Source organism: Pleurodeles waltl, chromosome 3_1 (genome assembly GCF_031143425.1).
Source record: "Pleurodeles waltl isolate 20211129_DDA chromosome 3_1, aPleWal1.hap1.20221129, whole genome shotgun sequence".
In the NCBI taxonomy this organism is placed as follows: Eukaryota; Metazoa; Chordata; class Amphibia; order Caudata; family Salamandridae; genus Pleurodeles; species Pleurodeles waltl.
In genome coordinates this window covers 1,760,877,075-1,760,897,095 of record NC_090440.1, presented here as the reverse complement: position 1 = coordinate 1,760,897,095, position 20,021 = coordinate 1,760,877,075, and the positions used below count along the sequence as shown (strand labels likewise).

The 20,021-nt window shown below is 44.5% G+C and overlaps 1 protein-coding gene across 1 annotated transcript in view; it reads right to left on the bottom strand.

Moving 5' to 3' along the window:
- Positions 1–20,021, bottom strand: part of LOC138285590 (potassium voltage-gated channel subfamily H member 8-like) — a 1,338,351-nt gene that overhangs the window by 224,695 nt on the left and 1,093,635 nt on the right. The window contains exon 12 of the mRNA XM_069225730.1: positions 8,726–9,066. Within this exon, the coding sequence (XP_069081831.1) occupies positions 8,726–9,066 (341 nt within the window). The remainder of the gene's footprint in view (positions 1–8,725; positions 9,067–20,021) is intronic.

The window sequence follows — 20,021 nt, the reverse complement described above, 5'->3', positions numbered from 1 at the left end:
ACAAATGTGGCTCACAGGAGAACAGATGTAAAAAAAAAAAATGAACAGTCTAAATCTTCATGGGACGTCTGTGTGCTTCCGAATTCAGTCAAAGGGAAGATCACACAATTCTTTAAGCGGCTGAACAATCACAACAGAGTGAGGATCTGTTCCACCAGGAAGAGCTTAAAACGTTTTGTACAATATTTACCAAATTTGCATTTCTTATTAACTCCAGAGCAAGAACTTCTTAAACACACAGCTGTAATCCCACACACCACTGAAGCTCAGCAATACTGTCAGCATATTAATGCCGTTTACACAAGTAGGTAAATAAAAAGCGTGACAATATCCTGCTGAGCTGCATTAGAGACATGTAGAACAAAAGACGAACGAAAAACGAACTGCAGAGGATAGTTAGAAAATCTCTGAAGAATTCAGAGAAAGGTCACTTAGTCTGACCTGCTGTGATTTTTTGTCCTAGTTTACCTTCAAATGCATCGTTATTTCTTTTTATAACGCCCTACCTATAATCTATAATAATGTATTGGTTTTGAGGCAGAATAGACCCCCAATGTGGGCAAACGTTCTGCATGCTCACATTATGTTATTACTTTGAAAGAGGTCTTTCAATCTAGAAGGAATATAATCAGTAGCAGAAAATATAACTCTGAAATTACAATCATTTTGCCATATAAACACAATATATGTTTCATATGTGATGCCGGTTTGCCAGTTTCATCTTCCAGGTCTTGGTGAAAAATACCTGGTTTGTACTGAAAATGCCATTGGCCAGAAAAACAAACAAGGATTGTCAATACCAGTAGGCCTGGCTGTGAAATGAAAGTACATCTTCAGTCACTGGTGAGGTTAGGCACTCAATATGTTATCATAGATGCACTCTGTCACTTATCCTTGCACTCATGCAACCACTGATTCACACACTGACTCATCTTCCAGTCAACCACCTATCCATCCACATTAAAACACATACAAACTTAATAAGCATGTTCAAGATATATGAAAAAAAAAATTGGAAAAAAACATGCTGCTGCCTAATGTGACGCAAACAAACATTAAAATTAAATTTAACCAAGCATCGCACAGCTGTGTTGCAATGGTTTTGTACATTTGTGTCAATGTTTTACAGCTCTAGTATGGTCATCACATTTAGAAGCAACATGTTAGCCATCTTGATTCAATGAAACAACATTCCACTATCTACAACACCATTCCAAGATGGACACTCGCACTTTGCAGTCCAGTACCCCATCTAGAACCAACGGTTGTATGTCAGAACCACACATTGCATTCCAAGACACTGGAATGGCATTACTATGCACATCCCTTACCACGCATGCCTTTACAACGAATTATGTTGTAAAACCATGTGTTTTAAAGGCATATGCGTGGTAAAGGTCCTAGCACCACCACCAATCATTCTAAAAAATACACCTCCCTCACCCTGAACCCTAAATTAGTCCAACCCTATCCCCCACCCTGAGCCCTAAAATTGTCTTCTCGCCATAAGCCCAAAAACCGACCCCGCCCTAAAATCTAACCCCCAACTCCTCAACCCCCCCCTAAAACAGTAACCCCCACATCCTCAGGTCCAAACCCCCCACCCTAGGCCTGAAAACTGTCTTTCCCACCCTAAAACCTAACCCTGCCCTCTCACCTTACTAAACCTGTACCCCCCACCCCCCAGGACCAATCCCTCCTTCAAGCCTGAAAACCAGCCCCACTCCCAAAAACAGTATCCGCCAGACCAAATCCCCCCACCCTAAAAACTAAAGCCCCACCATCTACCTCTCCCTAAAACAGTAAACCCTACTTCATGCCCAATCTCCCCCCACTAAGCCTGAAAACCATCTCCCATGCCCTAAAACCTAACCTCCTCCCTAAAACAGTACCTTCCACCACTATGCCCAATCTCCCCCTTGCTCTAAGCCCAAAAAACGTCTCCCGGCCCTAAAACATAATGTCCGCTCCCTCCCTAAAGCAGTACCATGCCACCCTCTGGCCTAATACACCCTGCCATAAGTCTGAAAACCATCTCCCCCTCTCTAAAACCTAAGCCCCTCCCCCCTTCACACCCTCCCCACTCCCTAAAGCAGTACCCCCAAACTCCCAGGCCCAATGCCCCGCACCCTAAGCCCAAAAACCATCTCCCCCGCCCTTAAACCTAGCTCCCCTGCCCCTCCCTAAAACAGTACCCCCCCCCCACCCCAGGCCCAAATACCCCTGCACTAAGCCTAAAAACCACCCCCTCCTAAAACCTAACCCAACACCCGCGCCCCCATCTTCAAAACAGTACCTCACCACCCTAGGCCCAATCTCCCCTCCTGCCCTAAACCCAAAAACCATCTCCCCACCCTAAAACCTAACCCCCTACTCCCTCCTTAAAACAGTACCCCCCCCCCACCCGCAGGCTCAATCCCCTTTAGCTCACTCCCAAGGCGCGGCGCAGCTCGTTCTCAGGAAATGGAATGATCTTTCCGTTTCCTCTAACGACGCTGATAGCCTCCACCAGCATTACCACGCATAGCCTTTACCATGCATACCATTACACGATAATTTGTTGTAATGGTATGCGTGGTAAAGGCTATTTGTGGTAATGATGCATGCATTGTAATGCATGCGTGGTAAAGGCTAGTCAAGGAAACAGACAATTTGTAATGGCTGTTTCCAGAACCAACTTCCCTCTCACATGTGAGCTACCCCAACCCACCTGCCATTCAAGAGGCCTGGGACAAACCTCTTCCTGCACCCTTGCACTTCAGGTCCACCTGTCTTCCTTAGCCAGTTGCTGCCTGTGACAGAAGATGGTTTAGACCAAGCGTACGATACAAGCTACATAAATAATTGAATAATGTAAATAAATAAATTACTGCAACCCTGCAAGACGCTCTTGACTTCATGAAACAATAGCTGTGGGCTGCTCTGTAAGATCAATAATTCAGCATCGGATGTAAGAATTTACAGGAGGGATTTCAAGGCAGCACACGTCTCCAGCAAGAATTCTGCAGCAGGCTGTGTGTGGACCCTCTGATCTCCTCTAATGCCTTTTTTTGCTTTTACTCAAATGAACTTCTATTTGACAGCCTTGTTCTTTCGAGAGGTGAGATGAATGGTCCTGGGTACGCGACCGGATTGTTAAAGGGCCGTCTACTGCCCGGAGGAACAACAAATTGTGTACATCAGGAAAAGTGCTCAATACCAGCAGAGTAGAGCACACTAAGTCCAAACTGTTTCAGCAAGTGGATACAATGAAAATTTAATCAGGTCCGTCTGGACCCTTAGGAGAATTTTAAGGGATACGTTTGGCATGCCTGAAAAGTTCAAGATTATAAACACGCAAGCCTGAAAATATTCACAGGAGTATTCACTTCTTTTTGTCCACCGCTCCAATCTTCTAGGAGATTAACTATCCCAAGTGCAAGGTTTTCATGCTTCAACCAGTGCAAGCATCTCAAACTGCTCTTCAGTGAAAATGTTGTCAGCACAAGGCCTCACTCTGCACTCCAACGCATTTCTCCTAGTGCCCACAAGTCTAATCTCTGACTGCTTACTAGTATGTATTGTACCATTTATACAGTGTTTCAGAGCCCCATATAGTGGTATTAAACCCCTTGGTGGGCGCTGAAGCATCTGCTTAAGAGTAGCATGCTACACCATGTAGGGTGTGTGGTTGAAGGATGTTGTTTTTGTTTTGATTCTATGTGGGAAGTGTTTCCATGTTGTGCATGATGACCACCGAGATGCGGTTATCGTGTCATGGGATGCAGCAGGCAGCAGACTGTTGGATGATAAAGTGTAAGAGACAGAGGCACAGTTTTATGGTTTTCAGTATGCTGTTAGCTTTGAACAGCTCAATAGGTCCCTTTATAGTATTTCATATGACAAAGTCTGCTTAGCTGGTTACTGTACTCAACTGGCCAATCTGAGATCTTATGTATAGTTGTGGTCCTGAGCTGGCATATTTCAAGGAAGTGAAGAGATCTGTATGGATGGGCATTTTTACTATCATCCCATCTATGAGTGTCTATGTGAGATGTGAATAAGCAGTCAGATTGAATAGATATTTGAGACCTTCAGTGAATGGACCATATTAAAGTCCTCCAAAACTGTCCAGTAATGTCTGACAGATCTCTTCAGTTATTCCATGCCTGTTCATTTTGTGATGTTTGGCTGTGCAGTGCTGGTGATGGGCAATCCTCATAGCAGATTTGTATTATGTTAATTTAATAGTTATAAGTTACAGTTTGTTGCTGACCACTATGTATTATGGTTTTAGTGTACCTGTGGGCCATGATAGTTATATATGGAAGTACATAAGTATATAATGTCACAACGAGTCATAGGTCAGCCCTTTTTTGCTTACCTGCATATTGAAAGCAGTTTGCTGGTTGAGTTCTTTGCATTTTTTGGAGTGTAAGCTGAGGATCGACCTTGAGGATGTGACTGTTTTCTGGGCTGTGTAGCTTGTCTGCAGGTGGTGCATTTATCCAAGGAACAGCCAAGTCTTTTGAAGTGTATATTACATTCCTATTGTGTGGTTCTCATGCTACCCATTTGTGGAACCTTTCACACTGCTCTTCAGTGCAAGTCTCACAATACTTGCCATTCCAAAGACTGTCAGCAGCGGTGGAACACTATATCATATGCAACATATTACAAGGCAATATTATTGTATCCACTACACCGACCCACCACTACATCGACCTACCATGACATTGCAAAGTAAGCACATATTTTCTATCCTTAATTCCGCTAGTACCTATCGCACAAAGTGAGCATGGTTGGAGCGAAGAGTAATAAATATATGCTTATGTTACACAATGTGGTGGTAGTTAGTGTACTGTATTCAACATTATGGAAGTTTGATATAAATGCTCTCAGTATAGTGTTGTGCAACTGTGCAGGCCAGTAACACTAATGTGCACTCCAGTGCAAGCTTCAGTTACCTCTTACCAGTGCAAGATTCCCACACCGGTCACTATTGCAAGCTTCTTGAACTGCACACTGGGATAAATACTTTTTACAGGGCCCACCACTCAAAGCTTCTCACTGTGGCCACCAGTACACCACAAAGATACACTGGAAGTTGAGGTGTGAGGGGGCAGCCAGTCTTGACCTCTCTCCATAAATTTCCATTTGCTATGCTGTCACACTAATTCACCACCTGAAAAACTTCCGCCCCATCTCCCTTCTGCCTTTCCCAGCCAAAGTAATAGAGAAGACCGTCAACAAACAGCTGACCACCTTCCTGGAAGACAACAACCTGCTCGACCCCTCACAGACCGGATTCCGAACCAACCACAGCACTGAAACCGCCCTCATCTCAGTCACAGACGACATCAGAACCCTGATGGACAACGGTGAAACAGTCGCCCTCATTCTTCTCGACCTCTCGGCTGCCTTTGACACCGTCTGTCACTGCACCCTAATCACCCGCCTCCGCTCCACCGGGATCCAAGACCAGGCCCTGGACTGGATCGCCTCCTTCCTCGTAAACCGCTCCCAAAGAGTCTACCTCCCTCCGTTTCGCTCAGAACCCACTGAGATCATCTGCGGCGTACCTCAAGGCTCATCACTCAGCCCGACACTCTTCAATGTCTACATGAGCCCCCTCGCTAACATCGTACGCAAGCACGACATCATCATCACCTCCTACGCCGACGACACCCAACTTATACTCTCCCTCACCAAGGACCCCGCCAGCGCCAACACCAACCTACAAGAGGGTATGAAGGACGTCACGGATTGGATGAGGCTCAGCCGCCTAAAGCTGAACTCTGAAAAAACTGAAGTCCTCATCCTCGGCAACACCCCGTCCGCCTGGGACGACTCCTGGTGGCCCACGGCCCTTGGCACCGCACCGACCCCGCAGACCACGCCCGCAACCTCGGCTTCATCTTGGACCCCCTTCTCACCATGACCAAGCAAGTAAACGCCGTGTCCTCCGCCTGCTTCCTCACCCTCCGCATGCTCCGCAAGATCTTCCGCTGGATCCCCGCTGACACCAGAAAAACCGTGACCCACGCCCTCGTCACGAGCCGCCTGGACTACGGCAACACCCTCTACGCTGGGACCACCGCCAAACTCCAAAATCGCCTGCAACGCATTCAAAACGCCTCAGCCCGCCTCATCCTCGACGTACCCCGCAACAGCCACATCTCCGCACACCTGAGACACCTGCATTGGCTCCCAGTCAGCAAAAGGATCACCTTCCGACTTCTCACCCACGCACACAAAGCCCTCCACGACAAGGGACCGGAATACCTCAACAGACGGCTCAACTTCTACGTCCCCACCCGCCCCCTCCGCTCCTCTGGCCTCGCACTCGCCGCCGTCCCTCGCATCCGACGCTCCACGGCGGGTGGGAGATCTTTCTCCTTCCTGGCGGCCAAGACCTGGAACTCCCTCCCCACCAGCCTCAGGACCACCCAGGACCACTCCGCTTTCCGGAGACTCCTAAAGACCTGGCTGTTCGAGCAGCGATAACCACCCCCTTTGTCCCTAGCGCCTTGAGACCCGCACGGGTGAGTAGCGCGCTTTATAAATGCTAATGATTTGATTTGATTTGAGTGTAAAGCTAGAAGGTTCACCAAAGTAATTTCACAAACCAGTATTTGATTGAATAATATCAAGACCAGGATGCAGAATAACTAACTATAATTGAATGGTAGCTAAACTGAAATAAGTAGTTTGGGGCTAGGATGGAATTGTCTAACTTCCCCCTCATGCATTCCTTCCCTAATTTTTTCATACAGGAAGTTGTTCCTCCTTCCAAAGCCCAAAATATGAGCTTAAGGCTAGGCAGCATTACATCTCTCAAATCCACTTTCACAGCTGAGAAAGATGTTTTACTTTGTTACCTCTGATATGATGGATTTGGTGATGGTGCCCTGGTCAACTTACGATTAGTTCATCTCACCTCTTTGTAGTTGGAACTTTTAAATAAGCTAAGTCATAAGCTGCATGTCGCCACTACTTGTAAAGGAACTGTGGAAACAGGATCACGTCTCCAGCATCAAAAGTGACCTCGGCTGGTTGAAAGCAGGGATCACAGTGTTTTTGAATATTGCAGAAATGTGAATACACTCAACCCATTGTATCTCCATGTCAGACTCAGGCTTCATTAAAATTAAACTCTCAAATTATGCAATGAAAGTTTACTTTGTGCCCTTCTGCTTCCACTGTCTATCCTCCGTAGATGGGAGGAGTGTATTCCGCAAGCAGCTCTTCTTCAGACCTCTCGCATAAACTCCATCCTGCCTGAGGTCTACTTCTCTTAATGGAACCGTTCTACTAATCTTCCCGCACTCTTTTGGAGGTAACATATTTTATGGCACCTTGAAATGGATTGTATGCAGTAGTCTATGTAAATGTCATCGTCAATACCATGACACTCCACTGTGTAAGAAACATGATGAGAAAATTGAGCTTTGAAAAAGTGCCACTTTAACCTTTTTGAAAATTGGAAAACAACAAAATGCTTGTTAAGCAAGGCTAGGATTGGAAGATACAAGGGCTATTTCTGCAATGCAGTAAACGATGTAAATCTCATATTTTGAAAAACTATGGAGCATATTTAAGAGCCCCTAGCGCCACCATAGCATGATTTTTTTAAGCTAAGGCTGCTGTAAAGTGGGTTTTTCAACGCGCCATATTTACAAAGTAGTGCAACGCATCCATTGCGCTGCTTTGTAAACTGTTGCCCCACATTATAGCTGCACCAGGCATAATATATGCAAGGGGGGCTTTCTGGTGTTAGGAGGCCCGCAAAAATGGCACAGTGCAATTAACTGATTTCACTGCGTCATTTTTGGCATCATTTTAACGCCTGTTTATAGCAGGCGTTAAAATTACGCTCCCATAGAAACCTATGGGCCTCCTTGCACTTTCAAAATGTTTGATGCTAGTGTAGCAAAGCACCACAATAGCGCCAAAATGTTGACGCTATTGTGCTAACATCCACCATGGTGCGCCATATTATAAATACGGCGCAACCATGGTGTTAGGTGCCTGTATAGAGATGCAGAAAAAGTGGCGCATCAGCTCTAATGTGCCACTGTTTCTTAAATATGGGCCTATGTCTGAAGTTAATCTTTAAACATCATGACTGCTACAAGACAGACGTTCCTATCATTAGATCAACACAAATATTCCATTTAAGCAAAAGTGGCAGTTGTAGAGATCTACAGCGAAAACTTGAAGTTGATTCTATTTTTGCAGGAATTGAGCTGCACTCTAAACAGGGCTACTGAGCCAAGATAGTTGTTTGAACTGAGAAGAATTATATAATTTATTTAAAGGACTTTGAAATATTTGAAATATTCCGAATTTTTCAAAAACTCAAACCAGCACCTTCGGTTTCCCTGAAATACAGAGCTAGGGAGTAAACCCAGAAAACGAATAGTGAATGATGTCACAATAGGTTTTAGAACCGAACCAGATGACATCAAACAAAGAGGCATTCGGAAACCCCTCCAGTTGGTGGCTGTTGAGGATGTAGGATAGAGCTTTTTACTTTTCAGCCTCAAACAGCCCTTTAAAGAGCCAAAACTTTGACACAGTCTTAATTCATGAGGAGTGAATATTGCCTAGAAACAAGTAACTTCCATTTTACTCTTACAGAATGAACTGCTGCTTTAAAGTATCTTAGTGGCCAAGACATCCAATAAAGGGCAATAACTGTAATGAAAGGAGTCAGTCGAACAGATGAAAGGATCTTACATACCTCGGGCTGAGCACAGGAGGAGCACTGATGCTGAGAGATGGAAGCTGGAGTTTGCAGGGCCGGTGTTCCTCCCCTCCCACGTGCTTCCCCTTGCCATCATTGCTCATTCCAATCAGGTCCCCCAGGGTTCCCACCTTCTTGGTAGGAGTCTTGAAGGCCCGTGGACTGAGTGGTGAGAGCATGGGAGAGCTGAAAGCCTTAGGTAGCTTCAACGAGGTCTCCAAGAGGTTGATGCTTTTGGAACTAGCAGACAATGGACAGCGCTCATCATCTTCAAACTCCTCATCCTCCAGGATGGAAGGCAACTTTGGAATGAGGCCTCCATTGCTCTCGTTCTCCAGCTGCAAGGAGAAGAGTTATTAGGTTAGATTGGAACACTGGTGGCTGGTGGACTCTGAAAGTAGTAGAACATATGATTATTTAACAAACTTTGGTACATGAGAGGTTCGGGGTGGGAGTTCTCTTGTTCTGGGGTTACTTGGATACACCTGGAAAAACAGCAGCATCCACACTTTGTTTTTGATTCAGAGCAACAACCTGCATGGGGTGTGGAGGGTCTTAGTTTCAATTCCAAGTGGGCCCAACACAAATGCCTCATTTATAGGGCCATTAGCCATCCTTTTGTTGGAGTCTGAACATCTGGGAGCTATCTGGATTCTCAAATCTAGATACAAGTGCCATGGAGGGAAACGAAGTCACTCAGCTTGTTGTCACTTCACAAGTGCTTAAGTGACACTATGGTTTGGAAGCCGTTTTTGACAGTGTTTTTTTACTTTATTAAACATGTATATTAATTTCACTGTGTATAAAAGCACTGCACTGTTAGAATGCAGATGTAACTGTCTGTAGCACATTTCAATGTTTCATTTCTTTTACAGCACTCACTTTAATGTGTGGTGTCAGAGCACTTTACATCACACAGATTACACAGAGAATCGTAAGAGAGTGTAACTCAAGGTAAAGGAAATTTGGCATGAATAATAAGGATTACAAGAGTAGGAGTCACATTTCACCCATATTGTTAGCTATTATATGCTAAGAGTGCCTGTCGTAGAGGTGCACAAAGTCAAGATTTTAGACATAACTCAATTGATGAGGTTGTCTGTTCTAATATAAAAGATTATTACTGGCCAAAGGAAGCATTTTAGTAATCCTATAACAACACAAGATTGAAATAGAAGATTCTAAACTGATGCCTTGCATGGCGATTCATAGCTGACAGTGTTGTATTTTAAGGATAGTAATTTATGAACTGCTAAGGAACAACACGATTTCTGTGACAAAAGCAGCAACCCATTCAGCTATCGTCATAAAACACACATCTGTGATCTACAGGTTAAACGTTTTGCTTTGCAGGAGGCACATTAAAGCTATATGCTAATATATAATGAGTGAAAACAGTGGCTGCACAAAACACAGATCCTTCCAGCAAGTGCAAGAACGACTAAAGTTATCTTACTGTTGCCTTATTCTGGAAATTGCTGGGCACTCAAAGAATTCTGGAGCAGATGCCTTGCGTTAACCCAATAAGGTGTTTTATAATGCATCCTGTTCGTGGCCGATTCAGTAAGCAAGAAGAGTTTTACTGTCCCACTTATCCTTGTTGTTCATGTCTTTGTGGCACAGTTTATAAAAAATAAAGGTCAAAGAAATTATTGGTACACAGCACATTCTAAGCTCATGTATCTCGAGGAGCTCTTATATGTGCTAATGACTGATGCTGGGTATTCATATTTATTGAACCAAGAGACATGAATAGCCAATTTCAGTCATTAGTTTCACATTGCTCATCCTGATCTCATGCTTTTCAAGGTGCTTTGGAATACATGAGCTCAGGAAGTGTGATGTACAAAAAAGGAATCCTTTTGGATATCACACATTTTGAGCTCATGTATTAAAGCACCCTGAGAAACAAGAGCTCAGGATGTTCTGCACAAAAAGGAGTTTTTTTTAACAACACACATCCTGAGCTCATGGTCACTTGCAGACTGGCAGTGGCAGGCAGGGGTCTTATCTCACCAGCAGTTCTCCTGGTTAGAAGAGGACACTGGTATGTGGCATGTACCTCACCTTCAGTGCTCCGCTCCAGCCAGGCTGCCTCGTGAATGCAGGCCAGACCTTCACCTTCCTCGTACACAGACAGCCTTGTCCTCCTGTGCAATCCTACCCTTCCCCAATAAGTCACAGGGTAGGTTGAGGTCAGTGATTCTCGCTGGCCCTATCCCACCCTGGGACAGGATGGGGAGGGGAGGGGTCCAGAGGCAGGTTCAGAACCAGATCTGAGTGAGTGTCATGCAGCCCAGTGAAGAACAGTGCTGATGCCCTAAATGGCCCAGACTGCTTTAAAATTTGGCATTGTTCTCACATCATCCAGAATTGGTGTCTTACGACCCCCAAATACTGCAAGCCGGGGCTTGGTTCGCCCTTGGTCTTCTTAAACAAACTCCCCAAAAAACTCAAGGAGAGCTGGCACAAATACACTAAAGCATGTGATTATGAAACCTGCCAGGCTCCCTGTCCCTTGTATGAGTGAGGGTGAGAGAGTGACAGTCAGGTACAGGCATTCCTTTAAAGGTTCTGTGGGTGGTAGTTGCTGTTAGCAGTTATTATCCACATTAATCAAAAAGATCGAAAGGCAGAGCCCTAATGCTCATAATCTTCAGCCACCCCTGAAGACAGAGATTAAGCAGCCACCAATTCAATAGCCCCTTGGCAGTGACCCATTAGAAGGGAACTAAGAGGGCTGGTATCACTAACCTTGCCATCACACTGTCAGTCTGGATTTCAAAACTAATTTATGAAATTGGACTCCATCACATAAACATTTTTAAGATATCACTCTTATTTGTTTCTTGGAAGTTTTCCCTCTTCTAATAACACATGTTTCATTTTAATCCCCTATGTTTATATTTCCAACCAGTCCCAAACCTCGTAATTGCACACTCAAACTTTAGTTACTCACACCGTACTCCACCCAGGGCTAAGTAATCATGGATTTTAAGTGGTGTGCCAAGTATTTACTAGGCTTCTGCATTATAATTAAGTGTAGGTTTTAGGCTAGGAGATTCCCAGTGTATGGGACAATTCCAACATTGGGAGAGCTATTTATTTCTATGTGGGTCTAACTGAGCAGCTACAGCATCTATCTCCAGTATGCACAAGATGAATCCTAGCAAAATATAACATAATTTTAGTGAATCAAGACGTCTTTCTAAATAGCTATACCATATTTTAATATTATAATATTATATTATCATATTATACTAACAATACTCGGGTTTTTCAACCAATGTTCTACCAAACTGTTCAGAAACAGAACAAAATTCGATTCAGATTTATCAGATTCAATATAGTTAGCCAAGTCATGTAACAAAGTATGTGTTGGTTAAGAAGATGTGAGTTTTGTATGTGCACTGAATTTAAACTATGGAAACAGAACTTTGATAGAGTTTGAAATGAATGGTGTTTTGAGGAAGCAATGGAGGTGCTTCAAGTGTTGATAAATGTGAGGTAGTGGTAATGGTGGCGAAGGGATTGGCCATAGGAGAGGATTGTGAACGTTGAAAGCTTTTTAGGGAAGGCGAGTCCTTGGAAGTGACTTGTAGGATGTATTTAGTAGAGGTGATGGACTAACCAGAATAGGCAGGAGGCAGAGTACATGAAGGGGCAGAGCTGGGCGTTAGATAAACAGAATACACAAATACTGGATAGATTATTGGAAATTCTATGATATGCATTGATGGGAAACACCAGTTGGACACACCCATAATAAATTCTCGTGTTAGCTCTCTTTGGAATACTGCTGTCAGACACATCTATGAGAACTTCCCTGGAACACCGCTAAGGGCCAATCATTTGGAATACATAAATCAGAAATATCTATTGGGTACATCTATGTGATACTACTATCTAAAACCTGTAACATCCTTAATTATGTAACATCCTTACAGGGCAAGGTCACAGCACACCCCATAGATCCACTGAGACATGTCTATTGGAAGCACCTTTCGTGAACACCTTTAGAAAAAAAAAACACATCTTAAGCAGTCCCAGGGGACACATCTATGAACCAACAATCTAGGTCAGGTTGCAGGGAAAATCATGTGAAGTCTCTTCTAAACACTTATTTGAGAAACATCTTTTGTATTCACAAATTGCACATACCTGAAGGACATAGAGATGAAACACCATATGTTGGATACACGTATGGAAAAACTCTACACACACAGGAGGTGCAGCCCAACATTTGGGCTACCATTACTAAGACATTATTTATTACTTTATTTTGAAGCGCTGTATGTCACAGCATTTTGCCTTTCAGTAATTTCAAAACCCTTTCAGGTGCAAGGTAGGGTTTGATTGTTGGAAGAGAAAAGTAGCATTCAATTGAGCAGAGCAAGTAAACATGTCCAGTTTTCTTCAGCACAACCCCTGTTGCTAGAAAATCACTGGTGATGGCAAACCTGAAAAGTTCAGTCTTCAAACGTTTTCTAAACTTCGTGAGTTTGGGTTGAACTCTAAGGTTCGAGTTTAGGGTCCTTGAAATGATTCTTGGCATCTACTGAGAGCCAGTGGCGTGCTTTGTGAATAGGTTTGAAGTGATTCTGCTTGATGAGTGAAGACACCTACTTGAAGTTTGTTGGAGCAGGCAATGAGTTTCTTGGGGACATCAGAGAAGATGATGTTGCAGTAGTTGAGACGCGCTAGGACAAAGCCTCTGTGTTCAGTTTGCAAGAGTGGGATAATTTTTGGATGATGGAGAGCTGCATGTCCACACCCCTTTCTGCAGTGTTGACTGGGGTGGGGGAGGCAAACATTTAGTCTGTGTGGAAGTTTTTCACTTTTGATGGGATCACTGGGATGTATCACAGTTCACAGGCAAGCAAAAGGTGGCACATCACGTTTGGGGTTTCTGATCACCAAGATCCCTGTTTTGCTGCACAGGTAGCTCTTTATCTTCGTGTGGAACATGTGGTGCTAACAAAATGAAATGCTGCTTGGACTCTCTGGTCTGTATTGAAGGTGGAAATGGCTTTGACTGTCATTGGTGGCCATTTGGAAGTTGACATACTACTGCTCAAGGAAGCCTTCCAAGGGGCAAATTAAGTTTACGTTTAGTGAGTCAATTTCTTTGGTCTTTGACACTACACCAACCAGCCAACAAGCCTCTAGCACCTAAATTTCAAGTTAGAAAATTAAATCTGCCCATTGACTGCAGGGTTAAATCACAATAATGGATACTGCTTCTTCAATGGCCATGGTCAAAGTAATGGTCAGTCTCAGTATTGGTGGCTTAAGGGATGACATACATCCTCATCAGAAGTGTAATTAAGCCTCTGCATTTTACCAATATGCAGAATTATGGGAGCACTGGTAGTCCAATGCCCCCCATACAGAGCTTTGCAGTCTACCTCTCCAGCCCAGTCAGCCACTATGTGGCCCAACACAGGCAGCACCAGTAGCCTCACAGCCCTTACAGAGAGCTCAAACACCCAGCCTTGCTGTCCCCACACACACGAGCCCTAGGATTCATAAAAAGAGCTATGCAGCTTTGTGGTTCCTGGTTGCCTTACTACTCATCCTCTGACTCCAAGGCCCAAAGAGACAGCGAGTCCTGGAGCCTGTTTGGAGAAATAATAGGCCCACAGACGTTTCCCAATGACACAACAGGAGATGGCACCAAAACACCACCTCCTCGCACCAGGCTTTGCCCAAGCCCTTATAATTCTAGTCTTCCTGGTACTGAAGCCTTTCTCACTTCTCAGGACTAATAAAGCTGGGTGACAGCTGTCCTTAGAATACGATCCCTTCAGCCTCCCTGAGATTTGCAGCGCATCCTGCAGGGAGGCAGGGATAAGCTGCAGACATTAACAGAAAGACTTAGGCAACCAATCTTTGGGATGGAAAGGCATTGTTCATACAACGAAAAAGCTGACTACCGAAGAAGAGCAACAGATTTAAAAGCACCTATCACAAAGAGGGGTGGAGGATGTCTATGGGGCCCATCAATAAGAGGAAGCAAGTGGGTACAAATACACCACCCAGCCCTAACAAAGGGTTATTTGTTGTCTTATTTTCGGAAAAGACACACAAGAACTATTTTGGGGGGAAAACAGACTAATTGAAAGGGAAGGAAGACTCTGCCAAAGGACCGACGTTTTGTTCAGACGTTCTGGAAATAGTGACTGATAGTTTTGTTTTTGCTTCGATGCTTACTGTGGAATTCGATACAGCAGTCAAATGATCAACCGTTCAACAGTTCACCAGATGTAGTGATCATTCCACCAACCAACTTATAAAGGAGTGACCGTTCAGGATATTCCTTTCATTAGTCCAGTTCAATTTCAGCAGCAAACCACAGCCCTGACTCCTCCACGGGCCAAGTAACAACACATCCAGACTGCCAGAGCTCTGCTGGATCAGCACACTGTCACCTCACATCCATGGTGTTAATGTACTGGGCGCCAGAGTCACAATTTCAACCCACAACCTAGACGGGTGTGATTCAATGGGAATTTTTCTGCCTTCATGGGATGCCCTTCAGGCTTGTAAGCTACCCACAATGCATAGACCATGTATGATAATGTGAGGATTAAATGTACTTGTACACCTCATATGTCTATATAGGCTACATTTTTGGGGGTAAAGGATTTACACAACAGAACTGACACTTATATACCTAGGCAGACTGCTCAGGGGAAAGTGGGTTATATCCTAGGAAGTCAGTGGGTGGAAGGAGGGGGAACAAGCTTGAAGTGTTACCAACTCTACCACATCTCTAGCAGCTGTTAAGAGGCACTGTCCTGTCAGTGACTCCTGCCAGCAATCTTCTAAGACAGCCTGCACTCATGTTCATCAAACTCGGTAGCTCCTAAGCAGAAACATACGGTTATCCAAGATAACATTTCACGAACTTTTTGACAAATATAAAAGCAAAATCTCTATATTTTCTCTGCATTCAGCAGTAAGCCAGTGTTTTTTCATTCAAATAGTTGTCGGCTCAAGGTGCAACCCAAGACAATGTTGTCATGTGCTCTAAGTTGATACGTTCATGAATTGAGCAGCAGATGGAAAACGTGCAAAATCATTTTCAAATACCTATTATTTCGTTTGTTCGACCCGTTTTATTTTGGGTCTTTGCTAGATACAATCATGCGGGCAATGCTGGATTTCTCAATAACGCGTGAAGTCTAGCAGTGACAGGGTAGGAAGTTGTGGAACTGAGTGAAGAACTGTGTGTTCCAGGGTGTTCTACAATAATAAAGGGGTCCGTTGGTCAATCGGAGATTTTTTGGACCTGTGGGGCTGCAGTAATGGGGTATTCAGCACCAAGTCCAACAGTGGCAAAGTGACTGCCAGTGGCAGTGTGTTCAATAGGGAGGTTACTGTGATGCAGTGTGCAGCAGTGCCCAGAGTGGCTCTCTGGGATGGAATATGCATCAGAGCTAGAGGCACTCCTTGTGGATAGTGAAAGCCTGTTCATGGAGGGAGTAGTTCACCAGGGATTGTGGGTGCAAGTGATGGAGAGTGGCGTACAGAGTTTAGCAGTATCAATGTGTCACTCAGTGAAAACAAGTACTTATTAATGTACCGTAAACAATAATATAATATAATGTATGCACGGGTGGTGGGAGGCGGATCAGATAGTAATTTTTTAGGTCTGGGGTAGCAGGACAGGAGAGCGCAGAATGCCGCCATATCTACTAGGGTATGGCGCTGTTTTCCACTCTCCCTCTGGTGGCGCACTTTAGGCTGCTGTTCGTCAATGGACAATGGTGAAAGGGTGTGTGTGTTCCATAAGGAATAGGTTTAATCTTGGACAGGGGCCCTTCCAGTACAAAAAAGTACCCTTTATCCTTTTTCCTGCTTTGTATGTGCTGCACAAGGGAGCACGCATGCAAGGTAGGGAAAAAGGAGGAGAAATGAAAACATCTTGAGAAGTCGTACGATTTTGACACAAATCGCAGTCTGCTAATGTTTGTAGATTGGGATTTACATCAAAACCCTTGGGTGATTGCATGGGAATACCCATGTCCAATGCATGGAACATCTCCTTGACATAAAGTAACGCAAACCAGCCCATGTCACAATTTTGCATTACTTTGGAAAACTATTCAATGCAATTCCTGATTTGTGTAGGATATTAAGGGGCATATTTATAAAAAAAAAAAATCACACAGCATAGTGCAGCAAGTCACCTTGCAGCGCTGTGCTGCGTGATAAGGAAAGGGCAGTAATTAGCTGAACGTAACATTGTACGGCACGCCCCTGTATTTTTACTGCACTGGCGCACAATGTGCTGCCTACCTCCAGCACAATCATCCTTGCACCATGTTTCAAGGGTTCCTGCATTGTACGCAAGATTGTTTTGGTGCAGGAAGGAGAACCTTCCTGCACAAAAAAAATTCTGAGAGGCATTTTTCTCTATGTGTGCTGCAGACTGCAGAGAAAATAATGAAGAGAAATAAAGATAAATCCGGTTGGTATGCCTCAACTGGGGAAGCATAGCATGTCGACACATTCCCAGATCCACCAGTAATTGTAAACCTGGGAATGCACCACAATCCATGGGTGGATGCATTGGAACACCCGCGCTTCAACTACGCCTCTTCAGGGCATAGTAACGCAACACAGCGATAGCGCTGCTTGCGTTACTCTAGATTTATCAAGCCAGGCAAGGCCCCATTAAGAGTTGCTTCGCTCCTGCACCCTGTTGTGTGGTGCAAGAGTGACACATGAGTTTTAGAAATATGCCCCCTCCCTCATCTCAGCATAACACTGCATCAGGTTTGTGTTACAAACGTAATGTAAATCCGCAGCAAAGTGTTAGTGAATCTGGGTCTAGGTATAGCTTTTTGGGTCCAATGAAAGTCAAGCGCGTGTACTGATATCCCTCTTCGAATATGTAGATTATACTCTTGAACCGCCCATCAAGGACTGTCCTGTTAACAGATTGCCTGCACTCCGTCACAATGAAGAAGAGAGATTGCTAACTTTCAGAACAATACTTACGCCTCATTTATTTGTCCATGCTTTTTCGTTTTCTTTTTGTACAGTCTTCTACCAACTACCGCCCAAACACACCCCGTGCGGTGGTGAACAAGCAATGCTACTATTGCCATTTTTAACCAGTAGGACAGCTCCTCTTTTCTGATTTATTCTGATGCACTCCACAGACGCGACTTAATTTCCTCATGCCATAGTGAAGAACTCGTAAATAAATAACACAATTTGTTACTGCCAGTACGTAAACACAGTTCAGTTCGTACTATGGGTGCAGAATAGCAGGTGCAAAATAGTTCTGTACCGAATCCACAAGTGTTCACCATAGAGGACCCAGTGTGAGCAGGAGGGAGTGGTGTCTCTAGGCGGTGTGCTGTTGTGTCTGATCACGACTAGCACGGTGTCCCGCACTTGGTTGTCCAGGAACAGGAACACTGGATCCCATTTGACCAGCCAGTAAAATCGCATGCGGTTCTGGGTGAAATAACAGCCAAGCCATGACTCTCTTTCCACGCTGACTTTTTTCCTCTGGCAAGGAAGGAGGAAGCATCCAATGGCACCACTTTCAAGACCTAATTTTCCCTTCCTTCCCTAACCATCTTCCTCCAATCCCGTTCCTCACAAAAAAACCCACATGCATTTACCAACTGGTCGGAAAAGGAATACAGTGAAGAATATTGCATGAGGAGTCCATCTCCAAACAGTAACACCCCATTGGGGAATTTTGGGCCAGATTTGCAAGGAAATGGCACGGCACTGCGCCAAAATTGGCAGCACCATTGTGCATCATTTCTGAAACGCAGGGATGCGCCGTATTTACAGAAATACAGTGCACCCTTGTATTTCCTCTACAGCGCACCCTAGTGTGCCCCCTAGCACTGGCGCTAAATTTAGCTGCCAACGCAGGCATCCTTGCACCATAGTGCCAGGGTATCTGCGTTGAAGGGAATGATTGTTCATGTGCAGGAAAGTGTCCATTCCTGGACATCAACAACCTACAATGGTGATTTGCCACACATAGAAGTAGCAAACCGTCATTATTGAATGATTGTTTATGTGCAGGAAGGGATGCCTTCCTGCACATAAACAATCATTCATGGCGTTTTGCACTATGTGTGCTGCAGAATGCAGCACACATGGAAAAAGTGAAAATAAGGAGAAATAAAAGTATTTCTCCTCGTAGCACTATGCTAACACCACCCATGGGGTGGTGTTAGTTTTTGGTGCTGCCTCAGATTTACGATTACTTGTTAAATTTGGGACAGCGTCAAAAGCAATAGGTTTTGCGTGGGTACACCCACAGCAACACCGACTGCACGCCCGTCTGCCTCAGAAAACTGCATCGGAGGAGCCAATATTTACAAGGTGGCGTTAAGCCACAAAAAGTGGCTTAGCGCCGCCTTGTAAATATGGGGCAGTGCACAGCTCCATTGGAGCGTCGCAAAAAGTGACGCTCCGGTGGTGCCAGGGGCTGGGAAATATGCCCCTTAGTTCCTACTTGCATAGGCTTGTTGCTATATGGTGACAGTAATTACGTTTGTAAAGGCTGCACCCACCAGTACTGTGCAACCCGTAGTCAGGTCATACTTGGAACCAGCACAGTATTGCATAGAAAGGGAAATCCACTATTTGGTACCGGTGATTCTGTTTAAAAAATACACACGGGAAGGGCAATGTCGTTATATCTTCATATATTCAAAGTGTTTGCAGGATGGCTGAGTGAATTGACCATTTATTACTACCACGTGGTGAACTGCTGGTCATAAGATGAAATACTGAAAAGGCGCACTTCGCCTTCAGGCCTTTTAAGGACAGTAAATGTGAGTGCCAGTAAATGGTAATGGTGGGGCACCTAGAAATGGCAGAAGTGAGGCATGAAGCACTATATAAGAATACAGGTCATTGTTACAAGAGAATACAAATTGGTAGTTGGATTAACTGCAATCTGAGATGGCGCAGAAATATTCAGGTCAAGGCTGGAACAGTTCCAGAAGGTCTGCTCTGCAGTGAGTCCTGAGCTGATGATTTACCAGAAAGACAGCCAGGTCAGTCCGACTCGGGAACACAAGAGGCAGAGGCTTCTCCACTGTGTGGAAAACTTTGAAGCACCCTGGCATCTGTCTTGGCAGCCTGTAAATCACTAAAATGACCTGGTGTTTCTATACGGGTTGTCAAGTCCCTGCACTTTTCCCAAACTTGGCCCCATGCCCCACTTTATTAAATATTAATATATTTGTAACCTTTGGAGATACTTCGATGTGCCGGATGAGGGATATAAAACGTCTATCCATGA